At 39.3% G+C, this 25,558-nt stretch overlaps 1 protein-coding gene across 1 annotated transcript in view; it reads left to right on the top strand.

Annotated features, from left to right (window-relative positions):
* HDAC9 (histone deacetylase 9) overlaps positions 1 to 25,558 on the top strand; it is a 553,634-nt gene that overhangs the window by 360,819 nt on the left and 167,257 nt on the right. The window contains exons 13-16 of the mRNA XM_042472073.1: positions 1,796 to 1,973; positions 6,844 to 6,977; positions 15,817 to 15,937; positions 20,027 to 20,076. Of these exons, the coding sequence (XP_042328007.1) occupies positions 1,796 to 1,973; positions 6,844 to 6,977; positions 15,817 to 15,937; positions 20,027 to 20,076 (483 nt within the window). The remainder of the gene's footprint in view (positions 1 to 1,795; positions 1,974 to 6,843; positions 6,978 to 15,816; positions 15,938 to 20,026; positions 20,077 to 25,558) is intronic.

Here is a 25,558-nt window from a genome sequence, read left to right on the forward strand (position 1 = left end):
CACACATTTTCATTGTTTGTACATCCTAATTGATACATAGATATGCAAATTTAGAAATCAGTACTAGAATTTAATTAGAACTACAATATGTCTCACCAGAGTTGGGAAGACAGTGATAAAGTGACATATGTGCCCCCTGTGTCTGCTGACTTGGTGCTAATTCTTGTTGGACAGCTTCATGTCTTCTGCTACATTCCATTTGTATCATTAAAATGGACTTGAACTTGGATTGGGTCCCAGCCAGCTGCCCTGGGTCCCAGCCTTGGGAGAAGGGTGGGAAAATAATAATAATAATAATAATAATAATAATAATAATAATAATAATTGGATTCACATAAATCATATCCACTCTCTTCTAATAATTTGTCAGATAGAGGACTGTTCTTTGAAAAATGAAAATAAAATACTGTAACATACTGTAACATATGTATACCAAGGAGCATCTGGACCTCTGGAGTTGAACATTAACAGCCAAGGATTGGGCTGGAATGTTAAAATGGTTTGTCCTAGCTAAATGCAAAGTAAATGCATAATTCTTGTTAAGATACTTTCATTTGGATACATTCATTTGGGTCCAGATTTAGAGCAGACTTGCTCATTTGGATCCAGCCTGTTCTATTCCTTGTGCATGGGTGATCAACTGTGACTCTCCAAACAGACTGTAATCTGGTCATTCTCAACCTTTGGAGAAAAGTGAGATATTAAATGTATGGATGCATGTTTTGGATTTCAACTCCCCCAGAGCCAAGCAAGTATGGTTAATGCTCAGAAATTCTGTGAGCTGAAGTCCCAAACATCTGGAAGATGAAAGGTTAAGAACCCTTGGTTTTGGTGGCTAGAGCTGGTAGCTGGTGTGGGCGAAAAACATCTGGAGGATCACTGTAGCCCATTCCTGTCCAGCTTATTTGATCATCTCTTTGAAGACCTATTGGGTGATACATTCTGTTCAGATAAATGTTGTTTCCTTTGTGATCTTAATGAATTTTCTTTCTTTCTAGCGGTAACCATGGCCCGTTACAAACGGGCCTTAAAGTATGCGTGGAGCGCGTACTAGGGTTAGGAAGGGGTGGTGCTTCCGCACTCCCCTAACCCTAGTACGTGCTCTGCGCATAGAAAATGGTGGCGTCCGTTCCACACAGCCGCCGCCATTACTACGTCACGTCCATGCCGCCTCCAAACGAGGCAGTGCGGTTGTGACGTATTGGGGCCATGCCTAGGGCACCCTTTCCACAACCCCAGAAGGAGCTCCGTTTCAGAGCTCCTTCTGGGTTTGCATCGCTGGGCGCAGCCTTCAGACGGCTGTGCCAGCGACACAGAGGAGAAAGGGGCCAAGCGGCCCCTTTCTCCTCCTTCCCGCCGTCGCCAGGTGTCCTTGGGTCTTGAAGGCCCCAAGGACACCCCTTTCCAGGCCGCGGGGAAGTGGCCTTTTGCAGCTTCCCCGCAGCCTGGAAAGCGGCGGATCGGGGCCTCGGGGAAAGGGGTGAGTGCACACCGTCCCAAACGGGCGGTCTGTAACCCGCCTATATTTCCCCAAATCAGTCAGATTTCTAACACATTGACTTTGTGGGGGTGTAGAACATATCTTGGGGCTAACAACAACACAGCTAATCATGGTTGGTGTGAACACATCTGTTGGACAGATTTATTGAGTAGGTCTTAGGTGGGGCTTTTGTCCATACTTACCTGCATTTGTTAATAGTCTGATCAATGAATTTAATTGGTGACACATTGCTTTCAGTGTTCTGTTTGATCCCTTCTCACATTTCTATCCACTGTGCTTCTTTCCTGACAATAGCAGATCCTGGAGCACCAGCGTATCCAGCAGTTGCAAATGTACCGGGCTCAGATGGCTGCAGTTGGCATGACACAATTAGACAAACGCCAGCGCATTACCAGGACACAGTCTTCCCCAGCTACTTCTGCATTACCTCATCCAGCAGCAGATCAGCCCATACAACATACCCTCATGACTGGTAGGACTCCCTAAGGACGCTGCTTAATAGGCAGAGTAAATGCATAATTCATGTAGGATTAATTGATTTAAATGCCATGCATGCTTCTTGTAGCCGTAGTCAAGCATTCATTTTTACCCTCAATCCTACTGGACTTTATGGTGTTATATTGGCTTAAAGTCAACTAGTCCAGCTGATAAGGGATAATATCCACACATAAATTCATACTGTTGACTGGCTCCACCAGTCAATTAACAGGTGCATTTGGAGAGCTTTCCAGCCTTTTACCATTTTCCCCACTTCTCTCCCTAGTCTGTATATTATTATTTTATTTTTTTTGCCTGTATTTTTGGATTGGTTGAGACCACCCCCAGGTTGAAACAAGAGCCCTGCTAAGTTGCATGACCAGGATTTGTAATTCTGAAATCTGTCATGATCCTCCAGTAGGAATCTCAATGATTGCAAAAGTTGGCTTTTTTCATCATGACAAACAAAACCATGGCTGAAGCACAAATGATTTACTGGGAAGTAAATCTTTATTTCATACTTATGATCAGGGGAGGAACTTTCCAAAACCTTGCTCTATGCTAGATGAAATTGCAAGAGTTTTTACACATTTTTGATCATTAAAAAAATGGGACTTTCCCCCAAATATTTGTTCATGCAAATATCATCATTTTATACATAAAGCAGCATGTTTTGTACAAAATGCAGTTTTTCATTGAAAAACATGGCTTTTGTGCAGAAGACACTTTTTTAAAAAAATGTTCATCAAAAAATGTGACATGCATAAAAATCTTGCAGTGGTGCAGTGGTTTATCACGCTTTTTCAACACTGCATCTCAATGTGTTGAGTCAACCTTTCCTGCTTTGGACAAGAAAATGTACAAACATTCTTTACAGCCCTACTGGGAAGTGACATCTTATGTCAGCAAAGAATGATTGGCATGAACTTCTGGTATTTGCAGAGGAGAATGCTGTGCTGGGCACACATGGTGTTTGAATTAAAGAGCATTTTGAATAAGCTTTAGATTTCTTGGTTTTCTTGCAAAGCCCTTCATGTTCCCTTTTATCCAAGTATATGTATTAGGGGGTGTGAGCAAAAGTTCAGTAAACTTCAAAAATAACAGCTACTTATATACAACTACAATGACAATGAAATAGATTAATGAAATGCTGATAATCATTCTGTGCAATGTTCGTGATGGAGGTGATATTTGAAATGCATTTGGGTTGAACTGGACTGTAATGATATAACTCCCAGATTTACAGTTCATCTGTAAGCTAAATGAGCTAACTGAAGTGTATGTGTGTTTAATATACATGATAACTTGCACTACTTGCAGTATTGTCAAGACTGAAATTTTAATACAGTTGGGTATATGGAATATATTATTGTTTGGATCAGAGGTATTGATCTTTCATGCCATTTTTATTTTGAAATCTTAGAGTTCTTCTAGGCCCCAGAGAATTCTCCAAATAAAACAAATGTCCAGTCAGATGATTCTGTAATTAAATCAGAACTTGGAAAAGTTATGGTACTGGACTAAAATTCCCAGAATCCACCAGCCAGCATGAAGTTATAGAGAGAAAATTTTCCAAGCTCTAGATGTAAGTTAATATCATGTACATCAAGAGAGGGGAAACCATTAGCCCACATGCCTAATCTGGTCCAGCGGGACCCACTGGCTGGCAGACATCCCCAGCTACTGCTTTCCCTAAAGCTCCATCCCTGCAGATAAGCTAAGGCTTGGACATCTTGGACTGAGAGAATGTAGAGTAGTGTTGTCAGAAGTAATGCTGTTGGGGGGGGGGGGAATTGAGTGTTGTAGTTCAGGTTCTGCCCATGTATTCAGACCCTTTTCAGAAAGCAGTGAAAAACATGACTTATGCAGTTTCACAGAGAAACTTGAAATCTTTCTGTTCTATATATTATCAGCATTTTTAGTCAATGTTCATAGAAGTTGTCATCCATTGTGGACCTTACGAATAATACACTGATGCATCAAAATATATATTTGTCGCTGGAGAAAATCCACAATTTTCACTTGTGTTTGGGTACAAGCGCAGTGGCAATTAAGTGAGAAACTGGCTCATTTTTTTAGAAAAAGTCTACAGAAATGGAAGCAGCAATTTAAAATCTTGGCCCTTCTGATTTCAGTGGGGAATTTTGCCATTGGCTTGAATGAAGACAACATTCCAAGCAGAATAATTATCTTCCACTAACATTCCACAGCAGCCAGCAATTGAAAACAGTTGTCTCCTCTGCCTTGACTTTTTCGGGGGTGGGAGGTAGGGGTGGGGTAATATTGGCTGGCTTGAGTTAGGGAATCCACAGGCCTATTTTTAGTAGGCAGCTCCATTGCTATGTTGTGGTACTGTAGCACACGTGCTGTGTGACCCACAGCTGCAGAAGTGAATTATTTGCACATCCTAAATCAATTTAGATGTTTGAAGTGAAAGGGGGGGGGGAGTACATTCAGATTTCATTTTAAACTGAGGATTCCTCTCTTCATCAGACATTACATAGCTCAGAGTGAGAATATTTTAACACTTGAAAGTTTGGCTTGTGATATTTCAGACACGGCTCAAGACCCCAGCATTTGATGTGATTCAAGTTGAATTTTTGTTATTTCCTTAGACAAACTAGCACAGAAGCTAGTGCACACGTATTCTGGATTAAGTTCATTGAAATTTCATTCTGAGAAGAACTTGAGAGGACCCCCCCCCCTTTTTTTTTTTGGTCTACAGTTTCCAGAATCTCCATCCAACATTGGCAGAGGCCATAGTGGGCTCCTGGGAACTGTAGTCTAAAAAAGGAACTTTACCAAATTCAGATTTTGAGCAGAATACATAGTTTAGTCAATGTTGGACAAACAGAACAATTTCTGTGCCAGAGAACTAGTGGAAACAAATCTGACATTAGAAAAGGTATTAAATAAAAGCCAGTTGCAGGACATTTCAACCTTTCTGGACATAGAGTAAGGGATTTGTTCAGGGTTGCAGTCCTTGAACAAAGAAATTACAAAGAAAGACTAGGAAGAGAAATGGCTGAATTGAATTATATTCACAAATTCCAGTCCATTACCAGAAGTATGAACAAAGACTTCATGGCACACTACACATATTAATATATAAGTCCTCACAGTTACACATATAACAAAAATAACCTTCTCAGAGAGAGTTCTGAACCCAGGAAAACTGACTTTTGGAAAGCAGATTTATTGCTTTCATACATCAACACTAACTAAGCAGTGTAAAGATCTGTACATTACCTCCACCAGTTCTTTGAAAATTTAGGAGGAGCACAATTTACGTCTTTCTGGATCTGCTTACATTCTATCCTACTCTCACAACTGTGTGTGTGTGTGTGTATGCTTCTTAACTGAGGCTTAATACTACTTGGTATTGCATGTGAAGAATTGGGTTTATATCCACAAAAGCTCATGCTAAAATAAAAATTTGTTAGTCTTAAATGTGCTGCATGGTTGTTGTTTTCCTCCCTCCTTTCCTCCTTTTTATAGTTTAGTACTATTAGGCATAAAGATCAGGCATTAATATTTTGTTCAGTGTTAGACAAAGCTTACAGCTTTATTACTGTTACAGAGTATTAGCCCTCAGCAGCTTTGAGGAACACTTTAGGAGAAGGCCTCACTAATTCCTGCCCTATGTTACTCTGAAACATAGTGGGACATATAATTGAAGGCGCCAAACCCTCCAGTCCTCCAGACAGCCCCCTGGGTTCATGGGGGTATCCCAAAACAGGAGGTTCCCCAACCTCCTGTCCTTATCCTAAGGCCCCCTCAACCTGCAATTGATCTCAAACACATTTGTCTCTGATATTCCAGATGTAGCAGTATTCATATGTATATCTCAAATACTAACTGAAGCATGGTATACCATCATTGCAAAGCTGTATTAGTACTACAGAAAGTTAACATGCTTAACTGCAGTATGACACTGTAAAATTGTTAATTCAATAATAGTTTGCATTTCAAAAGCAGGAGAAGGAAATAATCAGAAGTAACCTACAACCACAGGCTAGCATCCTGTCAGTGGCATATGCAAGTGTAAGTTCACCTTATATTTGCGCATATGGTTGTTGTGCAGATTGGTATTCTCTTCCACCTTCTGCAACGACCAAAGTCCACAAGAAGTCATGATTTTGCCACTTCAGCCCCCCAGGTCATATTCTTCCAGTGACAGAGTTAGATGATTTTACTCTTGGGACTTACTGGTAATAGCCTCCCTCTTTAAGTGGTAACATGCACTATGTTGCTTCAAAATATGGTTTTAGCCAAGCTGCATTCGGAGGATTTTCTTCTCCTTCTGATACACATATAAGAGAAACTGCTATTTCCCACAACAGTCAAAACCCATGATTGTAGGCTTAATCGTTCATAGGAAGGCTATGCCTCATACACTCACAACACTCCTCTTCTAGATCCTGATCCTGCCTGTGCTTTAAAGGAAATTTAAAGAGGCTGAAAGGCACTTACACATTTTCATTATAGCTTTGAAGTTTGACTCTAACTGATTTAAATTATCAGGACCCGCTAAAGATACTTTTCTGCCTTAGTAGCAAATGGCAACCTTCCAGCCATGTATATCAAGTTGTGAAGTATCCAAAGGCCAGCCATTTTATTTCAGCCTAGGAGGAAGAGAGCCTCCTCAAGCAAATTTTCTTTTTCCTGCCAGTAAAAAGACAGCAACCACAAATTAATTGGTGAACTATTCCTTGCTATGATAGCTAAAATCATATGGCTTGAGATGGCCACCACAATCTGTCTAATGATAGGGCTGATCCCAAAGATTATGTAGCATTTATTATAATGTGTGTATCATTTCTCACAATATATACATATATTATGTATTTGTTTTTGTATTGAAGGTGTTGTGTATGACGCCCTTATGTTGAAACATCAGTGTATGTGTGGCAGTTACAGCAACCACCCAGAGCATGCAGGAAGAATACAGAGCATCTGGTCACGGCTGCAAGAAAGTGGGTTGCTAAACAAGTGTGAGGTAATCACAATCATAGCCACACAAATGTAATTATTTTAGAAAATGCAATATTAAGCTTCTTGCACCAAGTGGATAATAATGGGAATATATTTTGTATTTCAAGATGGGAAATAAAATACACTGTGGACTCTCTGTATGCATAACACAAAATGAAGTTAGTATGCAAAGGGATTTTGTAACACCTTTGAGATTAACTGTGCAAAAGGTTGTAGCATAAGCTTTCATGAACTTAGATCCAACACACACTGCAGAAATAATCTAGTTTGAGACCACTTTAATTGCCTTGGCTCAATGCTAGGGAATTCTGGGAACTGCAGTTTTGTTAGACATGTAGCCTTCTCTGGCAGAGAGCTCTGGTGCCACAATAAACAACAATACCCAGGATTCCTAGGCACTGACCCAGGGCATTTAAAGTGGTTGCAAACTCGATTATTTCTGCAAGGTGTTTTGGACATTAATTGATTTCCTCAGATGCATGAAGTGAGCAGGTGCCCAGGAAGAACCTTTATGATCAGACTGTATGAATAGCCATGGAAATGGAAAACTTGTGGGTATGATAATGAAGTGACAAAATCTGTATGCCACTTTAAACCCCATTTTGGAAGAAAGGCAGGACAATTTAATAAAATAATAATTAAAAACTGTGGTTGATGAGGGACAAAGGCAGGAAGGAAGATATTGTCTAAGGCTAGGCTGGGGGTATAGCCATATGAATGATGGAGGAAGTTTTGGACTGTGCAGACTGGGAACCAGGTAGGAGAAAGAACTCCGAAGGAAGATTGGAAAGAGGAAGAGCTGAATTAGAATATATTCATAAACTCCAATCCATCAACAGTGGTTGAACAAAGACATTGGTTTCCTGGCACACTACACATAACCTTGGACACTCTTAGCCTGTTTAACACACTTCCTTTCTGTTTCCCAGCCTGCACACAAATCATTCCAAAACTCCCTCCATCATTCACATGGATATCTACTCACCCTGACCTTAGGCAACATTTTCCCTCCTGACTTTATTTCTCAGTGACCATAGCTACACCTGAATTTGTCACCTCATCACCACATTTACAAGTTTTGCATTTCCATGTCTATTCATACAGTCTGATTATAATGGTTTTTCCTGGGCATCAGTTCACTCCATCCATCTGAAGAAGTAGACCAAGTCTATGGACCTTATCAGCTAGAAGAATCCTGCTCAGAAACGGGATTTAAAAGTAGAAAAATCCTGCAAATGTCGGATGTTTTTCAGATGACATTTCTTCCAAACAGCAATAATGTGAAAATAAAGCAAACTGAAAGTGGACAAAACTGATACCTTTTTACTTTCAGGTACTTATTACTGTTTGGTGCAAATGCATCTGAGAAACTTCCCGCATTTGTGGGTTTTTACTTTTAAAATCCCATTTCTGAGCAGGATTCATCTAGTGTGATAAGGCTCTATGAAAGCTTATGCTACAATGTCTTTTGCACAGTTAGTCACATGATCTCCCTGTGAATTTTGATGTACTAATGTAATACCTAAACCAGGAGATTTCAAATCACATTCAAACTATTTTGGTGGCTGGGACAATATGAAAGGAGCTGCTAGTCTACTGAAATGATCAGGTAACAAAAATAAGGAACCCCCACACCTCAAAAAGTATTTTTCTACATTACATCCTGATGAAATCTGGGTGCTATGATTTTGCTGAGTTTTTAACACAGTGGCTATAATCTTGTTGATGATTGGAAAAAGAAAAATGAAAAATATTGGGTTGGAGCCAACTTTAGCTATATTAAAATTAAGGGGACATAAATGAATCATGACAAACTTAATTCCCATTGTTGTAAGGGGTCTATTGTAAATATGATTTACAAAAGTTGGGGGCCATTCCCTTGTGGCTACAAGCAAGGTGTTGCCTTAAAATTGCATTATATTTTATATCAGTAGATTAACATTAACTTCTGTTTGGGATAAGAATAAACTACTGCAGTTAATTGCGACACTCTATAGACCCAGGAGCTTATCCCATGGCTTAATAAATTGATTTACCTCAACCCGGTGTAAAGCTTAATTCGGGTGGCATCTTGATATTATCAGAAGGTTTTTGCCACCTAATTTGCCACTTGAATACAGCCTGGGTCCATCCCCACTTCCAGAAGCACTCCTTGTAGCTCCTTTTGGATCCAGTAGTTTTCTGAGTTAAGAAAATGTTCGCTAAAGCACTCCTGGAAGCGGGGATGGACCTGGTGTGTACCCAGGTGGAAAATTTGGTTGGAAAAACCTTGTGATAATATCAGGATACCACCTGAATTAAGATTTAAGCCAGGTAGAGGTTCACTTAAAAGTGGGATAAGCTCTTTAAAAGATTAGATAGAATGCTTGCAACAAGTCACAGAAAGCTGTTTAATCATTAGGCAGAGGAGATGGTGATGATGGCCTTGTTAGTTAGAGTTCACTCAAAAATATAACAAGAACATTATTTCATCACAGCATAAATGCTATGAATCAGATATATTCAGAGCCCAAAAAAGTTAAATTTTGGCTACAACTCTCAAAATCTCCAAGCCAACAAGTAGGCATGCTTGCTGAGTGATTCCAATAGCTGTAGTTCAAAAAAGTAACTTTTCAAAGCTCTGAATATGTTTATATTTTATCTTAGACCCATCATCATGTTGCCATAATGTTCACACATAATGTGTTCCCACAAGAACTGTGTTGGCTGTAAACGAGTAAAATGATAGATATTAGATTAGGAAGCCAAGATTTATGTTTCCACATTCTTTATGTACGATCAAAAAAGTTCTTTATACTAAATGGTAAAATTTAATGCCTGAGCTGTTTTATGTAGAGCTGGTGGGAGTTGCCATAAAACACACAAGGATTGCAAAAAGTGTGCACCCCTTATATGAAACTCCCAATATTTTTATTCATGGGGATGGGAATCCATTAGGTGGTGTTCTGGGAATTTCTAATGTCTAATACACAGGGCAAGAACACGGGCATCTGGAGTTTCTTCAGAAGAATGATAAGTATAATCAGACTTCTGTATCCACAGATTTTTTTTATCCATGGATTCAAACATCCACAGTTTGAAAATATTTTAAAAATGTATAAATTCCCAAAACCAATCCTTCATTTTGCCATTTTATATAAGGGACACCATTTTATTGTGCCACCATATATAATGGGATTTGAGCATCCATGGATTTTGTTATCTACAGGGGGGTCCTGGAACCAAGCCATCTTGGCAGATACCAAGGGCTGTTCTGATCTCCTAAATTGGTCTGATATTCCCAGCACATGTCCCCTGAGGCAGTTGCCTCACACTGCTTAATGGCAGGGCTGTCCCTGTAATGTGGAATATGTATTCAGAAGCACAATCACACATGGAACAACACACACACACATGCTATTTCTGTCCTACTGGCTTTGCCACCTATCCCTAAGGATTCTTATATTAGGATGTCATGGTTATGTTGTTATTCTTGTGGCTGATTACTTCTGGGACACATAGTCTGCAATTAGCCGTTTCCAGTCCTCCAGTACAAGTCTCTCTTTTGAACATTAAAATAATAATAATTAGACAAGGGTTACAAGAACTAAGCATAGTCATCAGGAAGTATGTTCCACTGAACTCAGTGGGACTTAGTTCTGGGTAAACATATTCTGGGCTGGCCTACAAATCATTCCAAAGGTCTTTTTACAAACAGACAAGCTGTTGTTTTTATCTGCTTAAGTAGAGTCAAGTTTATGGTACTTCAGAGTGCCTGGGTTAATAGACAAAAGTGCTACAATGACTAATAATTACCCCAACCTCTTAAATATTTCAATTAGCTTTTACTATAGAACACATAACCCTCAGTGCAAATGACGGGGTCTTCTACAGTACCAACCACCTGGGGTTTCTTCGTTGATTTGCTATGCAGTCATCTAACGCACATTCCAGGAAAAACATTTACATTATACCACATCCCTTTTCCCTTCCTTCAAGAAAATACATATAACTTTTAGGAGAATGAAAGAATGTTATCAATCACCTGGCCTACGAAGAACAGCATTTTTAAAATTGGCCCCAGAAGAACAATTATGAAGTTTATTGTCTCCACAAAGTAACAGTCTGTTCTTGACTTTATGCAACCATGTCTCAGACATTGTTCCTCAGCTACAAATTCTCTTGTGGACGGGGAAAGGTGAAGAAAATAGGGATTTAAAATTCCATCTCATGAAGTTCTTTAGTCTGTGAAGCTAAAAAGCCATATTTAGTTGGGCAGAGGTTCCACTGAAATGGGAGGTGATATCAAATTTTAGAGTTCACAGACAAGGCAAAGGAATGAGGAATAGGCCAAAAGCTAACTTTATACTGAAGAATCTTGAAGACCACCCCAAACAACAATGTTTGGGCTTCACGCCTACCAACTTTCTTCAGGAACTTTTCAGATTTCTAGCTCCTCATTGCCAGGAACTGGCACCCATTTATTAGATCTAAAATTTCAGTTAAAACAGCATTTGAAGTGAATTGGCCAAAAATATGTACTGGTAACTAAAGAATTTTTATAAGATTAGCCAAAATTTTCAGGGAGAAATGTCACCCACCATTGAAAGAAATAATTGATTTCTACATAAAAGTGTTTCAGCCTGAGATACAACTTTTTTGGATTGTGGAAATTGTATGCTCCATTCTTGGGTATGTTCCAGCATAAAATTGTGAAAATAAAATAAAGGCATCTATTACTTCCTTTGGAGACCATTTTGAGACTTAGTCCAAGTGTTAGGAAATATATTTGAATTGTTTAAGTGGGGAAACCCAAATTCAATTCATTAAGTCAAGTTCTGCTGACAGTTACCAAAATGGTCTCTTTCCCCAAAGGTTTGTTTGCCTTTGAAAACAAAAAAATGTTAGCCTTGTGATACTAGTATGCCCTATAAATCTTTGTGAAAGTTGTTTCTTTCTGGCTCACAGAACATTAATAACATTAAAGGGTTTGTTACTAGAACTTACATTAAACAGACTTGAATTCTAATAGGAAAGAAAAACACTTGATTCTCCCGGAGACCAATCCTAATTAGCCAAGATGGCAAATGGCTGATACTAGGGAAGCTACAGTTGCATTGAATCCAAATCCTTCCTGGCTTTGGGACTGGATGGTTCATGGTCCACTTGCAGCCTTAATATGCAGCCCCCTGAAGCTCCTGGGTGACCCAAACCCCTCAAATATTACACTTAAAAATATTTTTTTCAATCTCTACTTTGGGAGAGAGTTTCACCTCAAATGAACTCAAACCAGGCCAAAAATGTGTCTGCTGACTTCTCTGATCCTCATGATTTATTCTGACAAGGTTTTAGCTAACTTCTATTACTACCAAGTTCTTTTTGTTGGTATCCATTGTGCATCTGTGTTCTTGGCACCTGAGATACACTCCCATTTGGTTTTCCCAAGGGAACAGCAGACAATTGTTCTTGATGACACAAGTTTGTTTTTTTTACATGAGGTGAGCAAATAAACACATTGAATTGTAGAATCATAGAATCGTAGAGTTGATAGAGACCACAAGGGCCGTCCAGTCCAAGCCCCTGCCATGCAGGAACTCTCAATCAAAGCATCCCTAACAGATGGCCATCCAGCCTCTGTTTAAAGAGCTCCAGGGAAGGAGATTCCACTACACTTGGAGGGAGTGTGTTCCACTGTCAAACAGCCCTTACTGTCAGGAAGTTCCTCCTAATGTTGAGGTGGAATCTCGTATCCTGTAGCTTGTATCCATTGTTCCGGGTTCTGTTCTCTGGAGCAGCAGAAAACAAGCTTGCTCCCTCCTCAATATGACATCTTTTCAGATATTTAAAAAGGGCTATCATATCACCCCTTAACTTTCTCTTCTCCAGACTAAATATCCCCAGTGACCTAAGTCGTTCCTCACAGCGCATAGTTTCCAGAACCTTCACTGTTTTGGTCGCCTTCCTTTGGACACGCTCCAGCCTCTCAACATCCTTTTTGAATTAATTGAACTGGGCACAATATTCCAGGTGGGGCCTGACCAGAGCAGAATAGACTGGCACTATTACTTCCCTTGATCCAGACACTATATTTTATTGATGCAACCTAAAATTGCATTGGCCTTTTTAGCTGCCACATCGCACTGTTGACTCATGTTCAATTTGTGGTCTACTTGGACTCCTAGATCTCTTTCACACGTAGTTTCACCCAGCCAGGTACCCCCATCCTATATCTGTGCATTTCATTTTTCCGCCCTAAGTGTACTGAATTTCATTTTGTTAGCTTTGTCCCAGCTTTCTAGTCTATTCAGGTCATTTTGAATTTTGATCCTGTCCTCTGGGGTATTTGCTACTAATCCTAATTTGGTGTCATCTGCAAATTTGATAAGTATGCCCCCAATTGTGTCATCCAAGTCACTGATAAAGATGTTGAATAGCACTGGGCCCAGGATGGACCTCTGTGGCACCCCACTGGTCACTTCTCTCCAGGATGAAAAGGAGCCATTGTTGAGCACCCTTTGGGTTGAGCCAGTCAACCAATTACAAATCCATGTAACAGTTACGTTGTCTACCCACATCCTACAAGCTTGTTTGCAAGAATGTCATGGGGAACTTTATCAAAGGCCTTACTGAAATCAAGATATACTATATCCACAGCATTCCCTTCATCTACCAAGCTGGTAGTTTTATCAAAAAAAGAGATTAGATTTGTCTGGCATGACTTGTTTCTCTGAAACCCATGTTGACTCTTTGTGATTATGGAATTGCCTTCTAGATGTTCATAGACTCTCTGTTTAATGGTCTGCCCCAAAATCTTTCCTGGTATTGATGTCAGACTAACTGAACAATAATTTTTGGGATCCTCTTTTTTCCCCTTTTTGAAGATGGGGACAACATTTGCCCTCCTCCAGTCTGCTGGGATTTCTCCTGTTCTCCAGGAGTTTTCAAAGATTATTGCCAATGACTCCGATATTACATTTGCCAGTTCTTTTAATAATCTTGGATGTAGTTCATCAGGGCCTGGAGACTTATATACATTTAGATTAACCAGATATTCCTGTACTATGTCTTTACTTATTCTGTGCTGAAATTCCCCTATCCTGTCCTCTGCTCCATTTTCCTCAGGTTGAGCACCCTCTGCCTTTTCTGAGAACACTGAGGCAAAGAAGGTGTTGCATAATTCTACCTTTTCTCTGTCCTCTGTTAGCATTTTGCCATCTTCTCCAAGCAGTGGCCCTACCGTTTCCTCTTTCTTCCTTTTGCTTCAGACATAACCAAAAGAGCCCTTTTTATTGTTCTTAACTTTCTAGCAAGCCTGAGTTCATTCTGTGCTTTAGCTTTTCTGACTTGACCCCTATACATGCTAGCTATTTGTTTGAATTCCCCTTTGGCTCTTTCCCCATTTCCCTATTTCTTATACATGTTCCATTTAAAAGTTATCTCAGTTGAAAGTTCCTTAATCATCCATCCTGGTTTCCTGAGACACCTCCCATTTTTCTTTCTCACTGGAACTGTTTGAAATTGTGCCTTCAGTATCTCCCTTTTGAGAAACTCCCATCCATCCTGAATTCCCTTCTCTTTTAGTATTCCTGACCATGGGATCAGCCTCACTATTTCTTTAAGTTTACTGAAATCAGCTCTCCTAAAGTCTAGAATGCGTGTCTGACTATGCCTGGCTTCTCCTTTCCATTGTATAACAAACTCCATTGGCACTTGCTGGTGTTCCCTGTAGGTTTAATGGTCGTGGAGATTCTGGCCTGCCACACTCTTCAGAGTCTGCTGTCTCACTAATTTTGAATAGGTTATTCTTCTAAACCTGGGTGTTGTCAGTAGTTGAACTGTGAAGATGTACACCTGCTCTATATCACAGAGGGAGATATAGTACTTCCTGATAGTTCACAAAAGGCAGACAAAGCAGAAATGATAGACACACCCTTTGCAGCACCTACAGTGCTGTCTGGCTAAGCATGGTCCATAGCTATCTCATCATATGTGTCAATTTGCCTGGTGATATGAATAAATCGTATTTCAGTGCAAGCATTCTGAAGGTTTCTTTTCATAAGACATTTTGCTGTTTGTATTATTCTAGGGTCAAACTAAATGGGATATCATTCATGAGACATCATCCATCAATCCATCCATCCATCCATCCATCCATTCATCATTGCTTGAATGGTATTTTTAAAGTGTAAATGGCAGGTATGCAGCATTTCCAATCCAGACGGGATGGGAAAGAGGAGATTTTAACTATTTACCCTGGATCATTTCACACACATACCCATTCCTGCTAGTTATACTTAAAACAAACAAACAAACAAACTAACAAACTAACTAACTAAAACAACAACAATCTACAACCTATTTATTCAATTGCATGTTATGAATTCATCAGCTACATGAACGATATCATGTTTAGCTTAGAAATGGAGAATATGTGGCTCTTCAGATATTGGTGGACTATCACACCCATAATTCCTAATCACTGGCCATGCTGACTATGGCTGATGGCAGTTGTAGTCCAATAATATCCAGAAAACATCATGTCTTCCAACCCTGGTATGGTTTAAATAAAAGGACAATCCACCCAATGGAGGGGTAGGGTAGTTTAGGGGGCATTCATTGTTTGGTATGTAAAGTGCTGTTATTTTAACATGCTTGCTTTGCCATGAGATCAATGAGTTGAGTAAAAGGTCCCCATGCTTTTGCACCCTTGCATAGTATTAAATACACTTGGTGTCACATTCCTGTATGATGCAATTATTACTGCCCATGATTAATCCGATTAAATGTTATTGTGGATTTGCTTTCTTTCCCCTCCCCTGTCTATTATCAGTGGAATAGCATAGACCTCTGCTGCTTTCTTTCAGCGGATCCGAGGTCGAAAAGCCAGTCTGGAAGAAATACAGCTGGTTCATTCTGAACATCATTCACTGCTGTATGGCACCAGCCCCCTGAACAGACAGAAGCTGGACCCCAGGAAAATCCTAGGTCTGTAAAGGGTTCTATTCTACTGAGAACAGCAAATTCCAGCACTGTCATTAGTCATAGCTGGTGTCAGTTTAAAATATTTGGCAAGCAGCCTAAAAAACAAAAAAAGAGTATCACTTTTTCCAAATGCATTGCATTGTGGAAAAAGAATGTTTCAGTGGCAGCCAACATAGATTAGAAAAAAGTCCAGTTTAGAAAGAAGCAATTGAGCTCTTTCTTTCTCTCTGCTTTAGGATCATCATGCATACTTTCTGGTATAATAACACTTTGAAGTACTCATATTACATTGTGATGAATGCTCCAGTGAAAGGATGAGCAAACCATAATAAAGGATCACATATTATCCATATCTCAAACTGAAGGTGCTGAGCATATTTCACCAGATACACCTTGCTGTACAGCAGTGTGAAGCAACCTGTTTCAGGCAGTGCTCTGATGAGGTTGGTTGGTAGAGGTAAATGACTCCATGAACTGCCATCTGAAGCAAGATTTCAACACCACTTGCACTGTGCTATTGGCAATAAAAGATATTAAGCCAACATGGGTTTTTGAAGTAGAGATGGAATGCAGCCCCCAGCACTCCTCAATATTGATTATCTTAGGGCTGAGAGGCCCTGCAGCCCAACTACTGCTATAAGGCTGTACAAGACCCTCCTCTGATTTGTAGCTGTACATAAAATTAGCACAGTGTGATTAAGATTTTCCAGTGCTGTGCCAACATATTAGCCATGATGTCCTAACTTTGTGCCAATCATGTGGCTGGGTGAAGGTTTGGAGAAGGATGGGACTCATGTCCCATCCCACTTCCCAGTTCTACTACTTTTTAGTGCTACTCTGCCTACAGATCGCAGCCAGAAGAGCAGTTGTGCCAGCACACAACTCTTTTGATAGATCTGAGACTAGCCATCAGAAAGAAGAAGAAGAAAATCTTCAAGCAGAAATGCATTTCTGCAGGCCAAAGAGGCTTATGTCAGACATGTACACTGTTCATCTGTTTTTCTCTCATTTTGCTGCCTTAAGCAGTATGTATCACTGCTGTTTGCACTTTTTCATGCAAAATGGCTAGGGATTTGACAATTTTCAATTTGTGGAAAGCTGGAACATATTCTTAATCTAAAACCGTGGCTCTAAAATAGTAAGATTATCCACAACCAGTAAATCAACATGCAAAGGAATCTTCCAGCTCTTTTGAGACTAACTGAAAGATAGATGTTGATAGCATGAGGGATTTTTTTAAGACTTGAGCTTACTCAAGATACTATCACATGCATTTTACCACTGACGCCACTGGCTGAGTGAAGCCCGGTTAACTTCTGGCTAGAATCTGAGTTCAGCCAGCCTCTTTTCAAAGCCAGGAAGATACCCAAGCTGCATCTGGCTGGTGGCATTGGCGGCAAAATGCATGCAATAGTATCCGGATGCAGCCAGGATTAGAATTCAATTCAGCAGCGGCAAATTGCTTTTTAAAGCTGTGCGATAATCTCCTAACACAGCCATGTTTTTGAATTCCACAACCAGTGAAGTTATTTTATACACGAAGCAGAAAGTTTCTCAAACATCTCTCCTCATATCTGGAAGCAAAAATAGTAGGAAATATTTGCTGGAATCCTAGATCAGCTGCTTGATGAAGGAAACCTAACTAACTAAACTCTCCTGTCCTGACATGCCACCCCGCTTATGCCAAGAGCCAGCTGCCTACTGGGGCAAGAAGTCTGTTTAGATGGCAACCAGGAAACAAGGAAGCTGCTATTTTCATTTTCACTAGCAGGCAAAACTATGACAAAGACTTAGGATCAGATCCTGCATCTGATGGCTGCATTAATACTCCATAAGAGTATAACAACAAAACACTCAGATTTTACATTACACTAAAAAGAGAAAGAGTTTCACAAGATGGTGGAAAGTGGCTTACTGGACATGCCTTTAAAGGGTGATTCAATAATTAATGGTGGCACTTAGCAATTGTTGCATTAAGTACTAATTTCAGCAATGCCATAGCACACATGAAAAATGGTTAAATGTAAGCATATACTTCATATCCTACTAAAGATGGAATTAACTAAGCATCCACTTAAAAGCTTTCAGAAAACAAATGTGGCAAGGCAACAAGGTACCATTCCTATTAGTTTAAGAACAATTTCTCTTTAGTTCATTAAAGGGGGCTATATGCTGTTACAAACAGCATTACATGTTGATGTGACATAAGCTATCATAGCCTCCAAACTGACACCATAATAACCATCCTTTAATAAAGATAATTCAGAAATATTGCCTGTTTGGTGTTTCCTTCCCACCATTCCTGATGATGGCAAATTTATAAATGCTAAAATTATGTGTCAAGCCATCTCAGTGGGTAATGCTTCATTTTAAGTAGATTTGACACATGAAGAATGTATATGTGAATATATTATAGCTCCAGGGCATTCTTTTCATGCTCTTTACCAGAATCACCACTGGCCTGACGGTGATGATAATGGAAACCACTAAAGACCTTCAGACCTTTCCTGCTTCTTATTAACTTACAAGTAATGCAATATATGCTTATACACAAACATTGGCACAGGAGCACCATGCCACAAGCTTGCAACAAAACTAAAGCTCCAAATATTGTGCATTACAGATTCAGCCACAAAACTAAGTAGATAATAAGAATCTATATAAAGACTGTGTTTTCCTGACCCAAGGCAGAATAAGGATGATTGCACTCAGTGCTTTGCCAGTTTTCAAAGAGGAAATATCCCTTTCCTTGTGATTAACTCTGCCAATAGATGGTTTGAATCTATCATGTTTGGATCATTCCTTCACTGTACAATTTTCTCCCTCGCAGGCAGAGTGGGTGCTGATCCTGTAGGACCTTTTTTTTGTGTGCCTTATCTTGTGGCAGTGATGAGCTGCTTGAATCATTAGCAGATAGTTATTTGTGTCCAATAAGATTTTCACTTACTCCTGGCTTATGCTATATTTAGCCCTGATTAAATATAAGGATGGGCAAAGTGCAGTTCTCCAGATGTTGTTTAATGACTCCACGTATTTCTTATTACTGACTAAACTGGCTAGGGCTGCTGGAGACTGCAACCCAACAAGATTTGGTAGACCACACTTTCCCCTATGCTGATCAGTCAGGGACTCTTTATTTGCCTTGTCCTACCTTATAATGAGGACAAATGATACCGCTTTGTTTTGCTTCCAGTCAGTTTCTAGCCTCTGCCCATTAATCTTATTTTAGTCATTTTAGGGTCCTTGAAAGCCGCTGTCCTCCACCCTTCCCTCTTCTCATAACAGATTTGTGTTAGCTCCTCCATCCCAGCAATGGAGTTATTGCCAGTTTTTGTTTCAGCTCAGTTGTTAAGTGAACTGGAAGTTCCCAGTTTCTGGACTTTGGGAATTTCTGAATTCATCCTAAAGGCTCAAGTATAAATCTTACTTTAGTTGGAAATAAGTATGAACCAATGAATATTAGTAGTGGTTGCAGTAACATTTTTAAAAATTTTAATTACACACACACACACACACACACACACACACACACACACATCATGCTAGTTGTAGAGATGTTATCTTGACGTAACAATCAATATGCCAAATCAAGTGTTCATGATCAAGACGGTAAGGAAACACTAAATTCCTTATGTTTTTATGTTTCATTCTTAAACCTATATAGAAAGACTGCATATGGATGTACTAAACTGCAGAAATAAAGCAGCTTGACACCACTTTAACTATCATGCCTCTATCCTGTGGTATCCTGGGATTTGTAGTTTGGTGAGGTGCTTCCCCTGGTTTCTCAAAGAGCTCTGGTGCCTCATTATCTTATTGCATAGGATAGAGTCATGGCAGTTAAAGTGGTGTCAAACTCCCTTAATTCTTCAGTGTTAGCTGTACTCTGCTAACTACTATATTATGTGAATTATCTTGCCCAACAGGTTTTTTGTCACCTGTTTAACCAGTTCAGCGTTTTCCATCCGGTATATTGATTTAAGTGATGAGTTATATGTTGACTAATTATTAAAAATGGGTGGAAATAAAGTATTCAAATGAAAGATCTTTGCCTCCATGTTTACTCTTTTTCCTCCTTTCTTTTACATGTAGGAAGAGTGCCTCAAAAGCTTTTTTCATTGTTGCCCTGTGGAGGTCTTGGGGTAAGTGGCATTTGATTCAGTGTAATAGTGTGGCATAGAGATACCCTACTATGTTGCTCAGTGGCATGGTAGTGACCATTGTGTTGCAAAGCCTTCTTTTTATACATTGAAGCAATGTAACAAACCATCTATGTAGTCTATTGCTAGTACTAACTAGAACAAAGCCATTGAAGCAATAAGACTTACCTATTTGTTTACTCACCATTCAACAATTGATTTAAAGCGTTTATTGTAGTAGGGACTACCAATGAGGTTCTCTCATATATATATACTGTGTGTATATATATATATATATATATATATATATACACACTTCTATCTGATTGTATTCATATATTGTTAAGAATATATTTCTTGCTCAATGTATACAAAACTTCCCTATATTGATTGATATATAAACATCCCCATAGATAAAGACAAACAAGTCTCTGGGAACCTTTCAGCGAACACAGTTATATCAGTGTGATTCCACTTGGAATGGCATGGTTCCATCTATAAAATCCTGGGATTTTCAGTTTTAGGAAGAGTAGTTTGAATTTTCATCCAAAGAGCTCACCAGATGACAGATCCCAGGATTCCATAGACAAAAATGATGGCAGCAAAAGTGGAATGATAGTTACATAAATTGTGTAATGTAAAAGGCCCCTATGTTTTGGTGAAGTTTTCATTTCAGTTTGCTTTAAGAATTTGTTAAAACTTGTAAAAGTCATTATACTATGGATGGAAATATTTGAAATTTTAAACAAGATTCCAGTGTGAGAAAAACTAACAAATTCATTCATCTAAGCTCAGAAGTTTGAATGCCCAGCTCTTGAGAGTCTTATGTGTTCAATCATGTTAGTGCTAAATTTGGGTACCACTTTTTCTCCTTGAGTTTCTTTTTTTTCTGCAAGGCTTTTCACCTAGATAACCAGCATGAACAACATGGTCCTATCCTTGCTAGGAATAGCTTTCTTAATACATTTACCAGTTAAAATAAATTTATGTAGAAGAATTTTGTTAGTTAGTTTTTGAAGATTTCCTGAAATACACAAATGTCTTCAATTTTGATAGAAAGAACAGTTTAAAAATACTGAAGGCAGAATAAATCAAAACTAAAAATAAAAACATACAGACATATTTCATATACTTAATGACTGGATAGAACTGAGAGGTAAGATTAAGAGGGAAAGCTAAACATTTGATTAGAAATATAGTGTTGGAGAAGGAATTTGCAAGAAAGGAGAGAGATGGTACTGTTTACACCAGTTCTGTGCAACAGTAAGCTCATTTGTTGATGTCATATGAAAATTAAATAAGAGAGCTTACATAGCTCTAGTTGCACATTGCTGTTGTTCAACAATAAATGTCAGATAAGTCTTATCTACACCTACTGTCCATTCCTTCTGGAAAAAAAACCTTGAAAGAGGCCCTAACTTTATTTCTAATAGGCACCAATAAATTAAGAAGGAAGAGCAGGCTTTATGTTAAAAATCATCACCTAGCTTCAAAGCAACTGTGGCTTTTGAGTTGTCATTTATAACTTGGAAGTGAACTTGATCACAGACTGCCTCTTTTGTGGCTCAGAGGAGGCAACACCAATCATACCATTATTGGCAGTCAATTTGATTTTTGACATGGTATAAAAAGCATGAAAGGTCTTACAGCATTTGTTTAGATGAGGAATATGCTCTCAAGCTGTGAAGGGGCTAAGCTTGAATTTTCCTCCTACCCCAGGGACCACCCTGCAGACAAAAGAGAATTCCACATTTATCTTATCAAGAGGGACACTTGCCTCATGCAAAGATGCTAAGAAATACAGAAGAAAAGCAAGTGGAAGGAATAAATGTTAATGTACAATATGAGGCCCAGAGTCTGGAAAAAGTAAATTGGGGGGGGGGGGGTGTCAAATTCCAGAATTCCTCTTATTTTGGGAGTTATCTTCCAAGAAAGTAAGTTTTTCAAGCTTCCTTAAGATTTCTTTTGAAAGCTCCTATTAGAGTCTTACACAATGCAAGGGAAAAGCTCAATAGAACGCTTTGCAGAGAATCCAGGAATGTGCCAGAGAAGTTAGGATCTGGGTAAAACTACATCTGTGCCAAACTCTGCATCCTTTTAACTAGCCTCGCTATATTTGACTGATCAGAATGATTTGATTTTTACTATGACCCTGCCCCTGAGAAGTGACTATGCATAGAAGATTGATCCCAAATTCAGTTAGGAAAACACTGGGCAACATGTTTAATACACAGGAACACACACCAGTGATATATCACACACCAGAAAGCTGTGGCTACTTTGCATGGTTCAGTTGTGTGTAATTACCATTAGCTGCTTAGGATTTGCACGAAGATGGAAGATGTCAATATTAACTGGCAAAGGCTGAAAATTCTCAAAGAAGAATATTGTTCTTCCAAAATGCTTATCCCCAGTGCTTTCTTTTTGGAGGGGGGGCAGGACAACAAGAGTGACAATTCTTCTGGTGGGGAGAGAACCCTTTTCAATCTTGCAAACCATCTTCATCATCACATCCAAAGTGGTGAGGCATTTCTCCCAGAGGAGTGAATGAGATCTCCTCTGACATGAGAGAAATTCAGTTGGGGGTAGGTGAGGTTGGGCACAGAACTGGCTCTCTCAAGGGCTTATCTACATGGCTTCAAATTCCCTTGGGCTCGGTGCATCCTCTTTTCATGATGCATAGTGAAAATCCAAAATCAGGCACAAACTGCCTTTATGATGTCCACACCCAATCCAACCCTTCATTCTCTTAACCCAACTTTAAAAACTTTACCCTTTGCTCTTAGTTTTCAACTCTCTTTGCAGCAATGACAGGCAGCTGCCTTCCTATGTGGTCCCTGTGAGCCATGTGGCTCTGTGCTGTGGGCACGAATTTCTCTGAGATCAGAACGAGGCACCAAGCATTGATATTATAGCTGGGCACCTTGTTGTGACCTCAGCAGCAGCACTGGACAATGAACAGGGATTGCATGGGAAGTTAAGCCCACCTGCCATTGCTGCGGAGAAAGCACAGGTATCAGAAGGGATTTGGGGGTAATTTGGGACCAGAATACTCCAGGGGCAACCTGGAGTATTATGGCCTGTGTAGATACTCCTCATGTTACTCAAACTTAATGGAAAAGAAGTGCAGTAGAAAATTATCAAGTGGCCATTACTTTTGCAAGTCTTCACTTACTGCCTTCAAACTGGAGCCAGTACTACTGGAAATGATGCAGTTAGACTGGTTCATACAGTACAAGGGCTTTGCAAGATAGCTTTTGGGATAGGTATTTTCCCACATTAGATAACCAGTAACACTGAAGCACTAGCAATAAGGAGGGTGGAAAAACAATTCAGGCCTCTAGTTCACTCCTCTCACACAGACTAGGGAGTGCTATCATAAACCTAATGCTTCTTCAACCTTTTGACCTCAACTTTTGGTATGAAGTAACTATACCATTGCAAATTCATGTAATCTGATGTCTCAATCAACTGAAAAATAGTAGATTGATAAAGTATGGGAGAATATGATTATGTTTAAAATTATTCAGTAACTCTTGCAAAGCAATAATTCTTGATTTTAAGATATCATGGCACCATCATTTCCATTAGTTTCCTATGTGGAAGTTGTTCAAACTTTTATTCAAATTTCCACAAGGTACAGTTGTTTATTTTCCCCTCATGCACTCAGGGAGACACTGCTCAATGGTGTGGGATTCTGGGATTTGTAGTTTGTTGTGCCTCCAGAGGTTTCTGATAGAGAAGGCTAAATGTCTCATAAAACTGCAATTTCCAGAATTCCATAGCATTGACACATGGCAGTTAAAGTGAGGTCAAACTGGATTATTTCTGCAGTGTGACTGCACCTTCAGATGAGGGAATTTTGTCATCGTATTTAACAACTGCAAAATAGTTATGTTCAGTAGATTATTAACAGAAATTGTTTTGTTGTTGTTGTTGTTGTGTTGCTATATTGGGAGAAGATGTGCTCATTTAGAAAACATGCCCTTCATGTTTCTAAAAAGGAGGAATGTTGTGAAGAAATAGTAGAGAACACTTTAGTATAGTTACGTTATTTCTTCAGGGGGGAATGCCTGTATGCTGTAAGTAAAAGTCCAGTAGCTTTCACATGGGATCAATGCAAATTAATTTTTATTTAATCCGTCCAGGCTTTTGAAGTAACTCTACATACACATCAGGGACAGGTAGTTTAATTTCTATCATCTGTGGCTTTACTAACATCTAGCTGTGTTACCTATGCCAATGATGAAGCAGTGCTGGATGTATTTGGAAATGCTTGCAGCTTCTATATTCATTCAGGAAACTCGGAATGAAGTAAATCCATATGTGCTTTAAAAGTCTTTAGACTTCAGAGTGGGGCTGTATATTCTGGCTTGTAACATTGTCAGGAATGATTCTGCCTGTTTGAAGTGTTGCTGAAATAAGAACAAGACTGATGTCTCAACTTTTAGTTTTGTTGTATTCCAAAATTCCAGTAGTCCTGCTTTAATGATGTTCATTTTTCAGTGGTAGCATATTCTGTGTATGTATAAGAGAGAGTGATGCAATATATGCAATATTGATCAAGTTTCAGAAAAAGTCTAAGGAACACAGCTGGTCTCAGCAGCCATTGCCCAAATGTAGCTCCTGAGAATCCATCTTTGCTGACAACCCTGTTTTGGAACCTCCTCCCCACTTTTCTGGTGCTCCAAATAGCATCGAGTAGGGATCCTTATAATTTACACTAGATGCATGGGTGTGTGTGTGAAGGGGATTGAAGAACATATACAGAGTCTAGAGGATGGGGGAAGGGCAGTAGCTCTACACCATGGATACCTTTTTAATGATCCACATTTCCAGAGCTTACATGGAACATGTTATGAACAGTGATCCATATTTTATATTGCCTACTTAGCTACCTATGCACAGGGGTGTCACTAGGGGGTGTGGGTCACATCAGGTGGCACTTTATGGGGTGACACCACTGTTCCCCAAACATCTACCTACTGGCAGAAATGGGCTGTGGAGTTCCCCTGCATCCCTTTAAAACACTGAAGAGATGGCGTGAGTCAGGTGAGGCTCAGTGGGAAGAGGAAGGAGAGGTGACACATTTTTTAAAAAAAATATTAAATTAAAAAAATAATTTTATTATTATCATTATATTTATTTATATTCTGCCCTTTCCCCAAAACTGGGACTCAGAGTGGCTTACAAGATTAAAACCGTAGAAAAGTGTTACATTAAAACAGAATTAAATTACTGCAACATTAAAAGATATTGCATAAAAATAATAAAACATAGTTAAAAAGATAAAAGTGTTTAAAATAGATTTAAAAGAATACAACACCCAGCCCATTCTATAAAAACCTTCTGTTTTAACTGAACAGGAAGGTCTTAACCTGCCGGCAGAAAGATAACAAAGAAGGGGTCATTCTGGCCTCTTTGGGCAGGGAGTTCTGCAGTCTAGGGGCAGCCATGGAAAAGGCCCTCTCTCGTGTCCCCACCA

This window comes from Sceloporus undulatus, chromosome 6 (genome assembly GCF_019175285.1).
Source record: "Sceloporus undulatus isolate JIND9_A2432 ecotype Alabama chromosome 6, SceUnd_v1.1, whole genome shotgun sequence".
NCBI lineage: Eukaryota > Metazoa > Chordata > Lepidosauria > Squamata > Phrynosomatidae > Sceloporus > Sceloporus undulatus.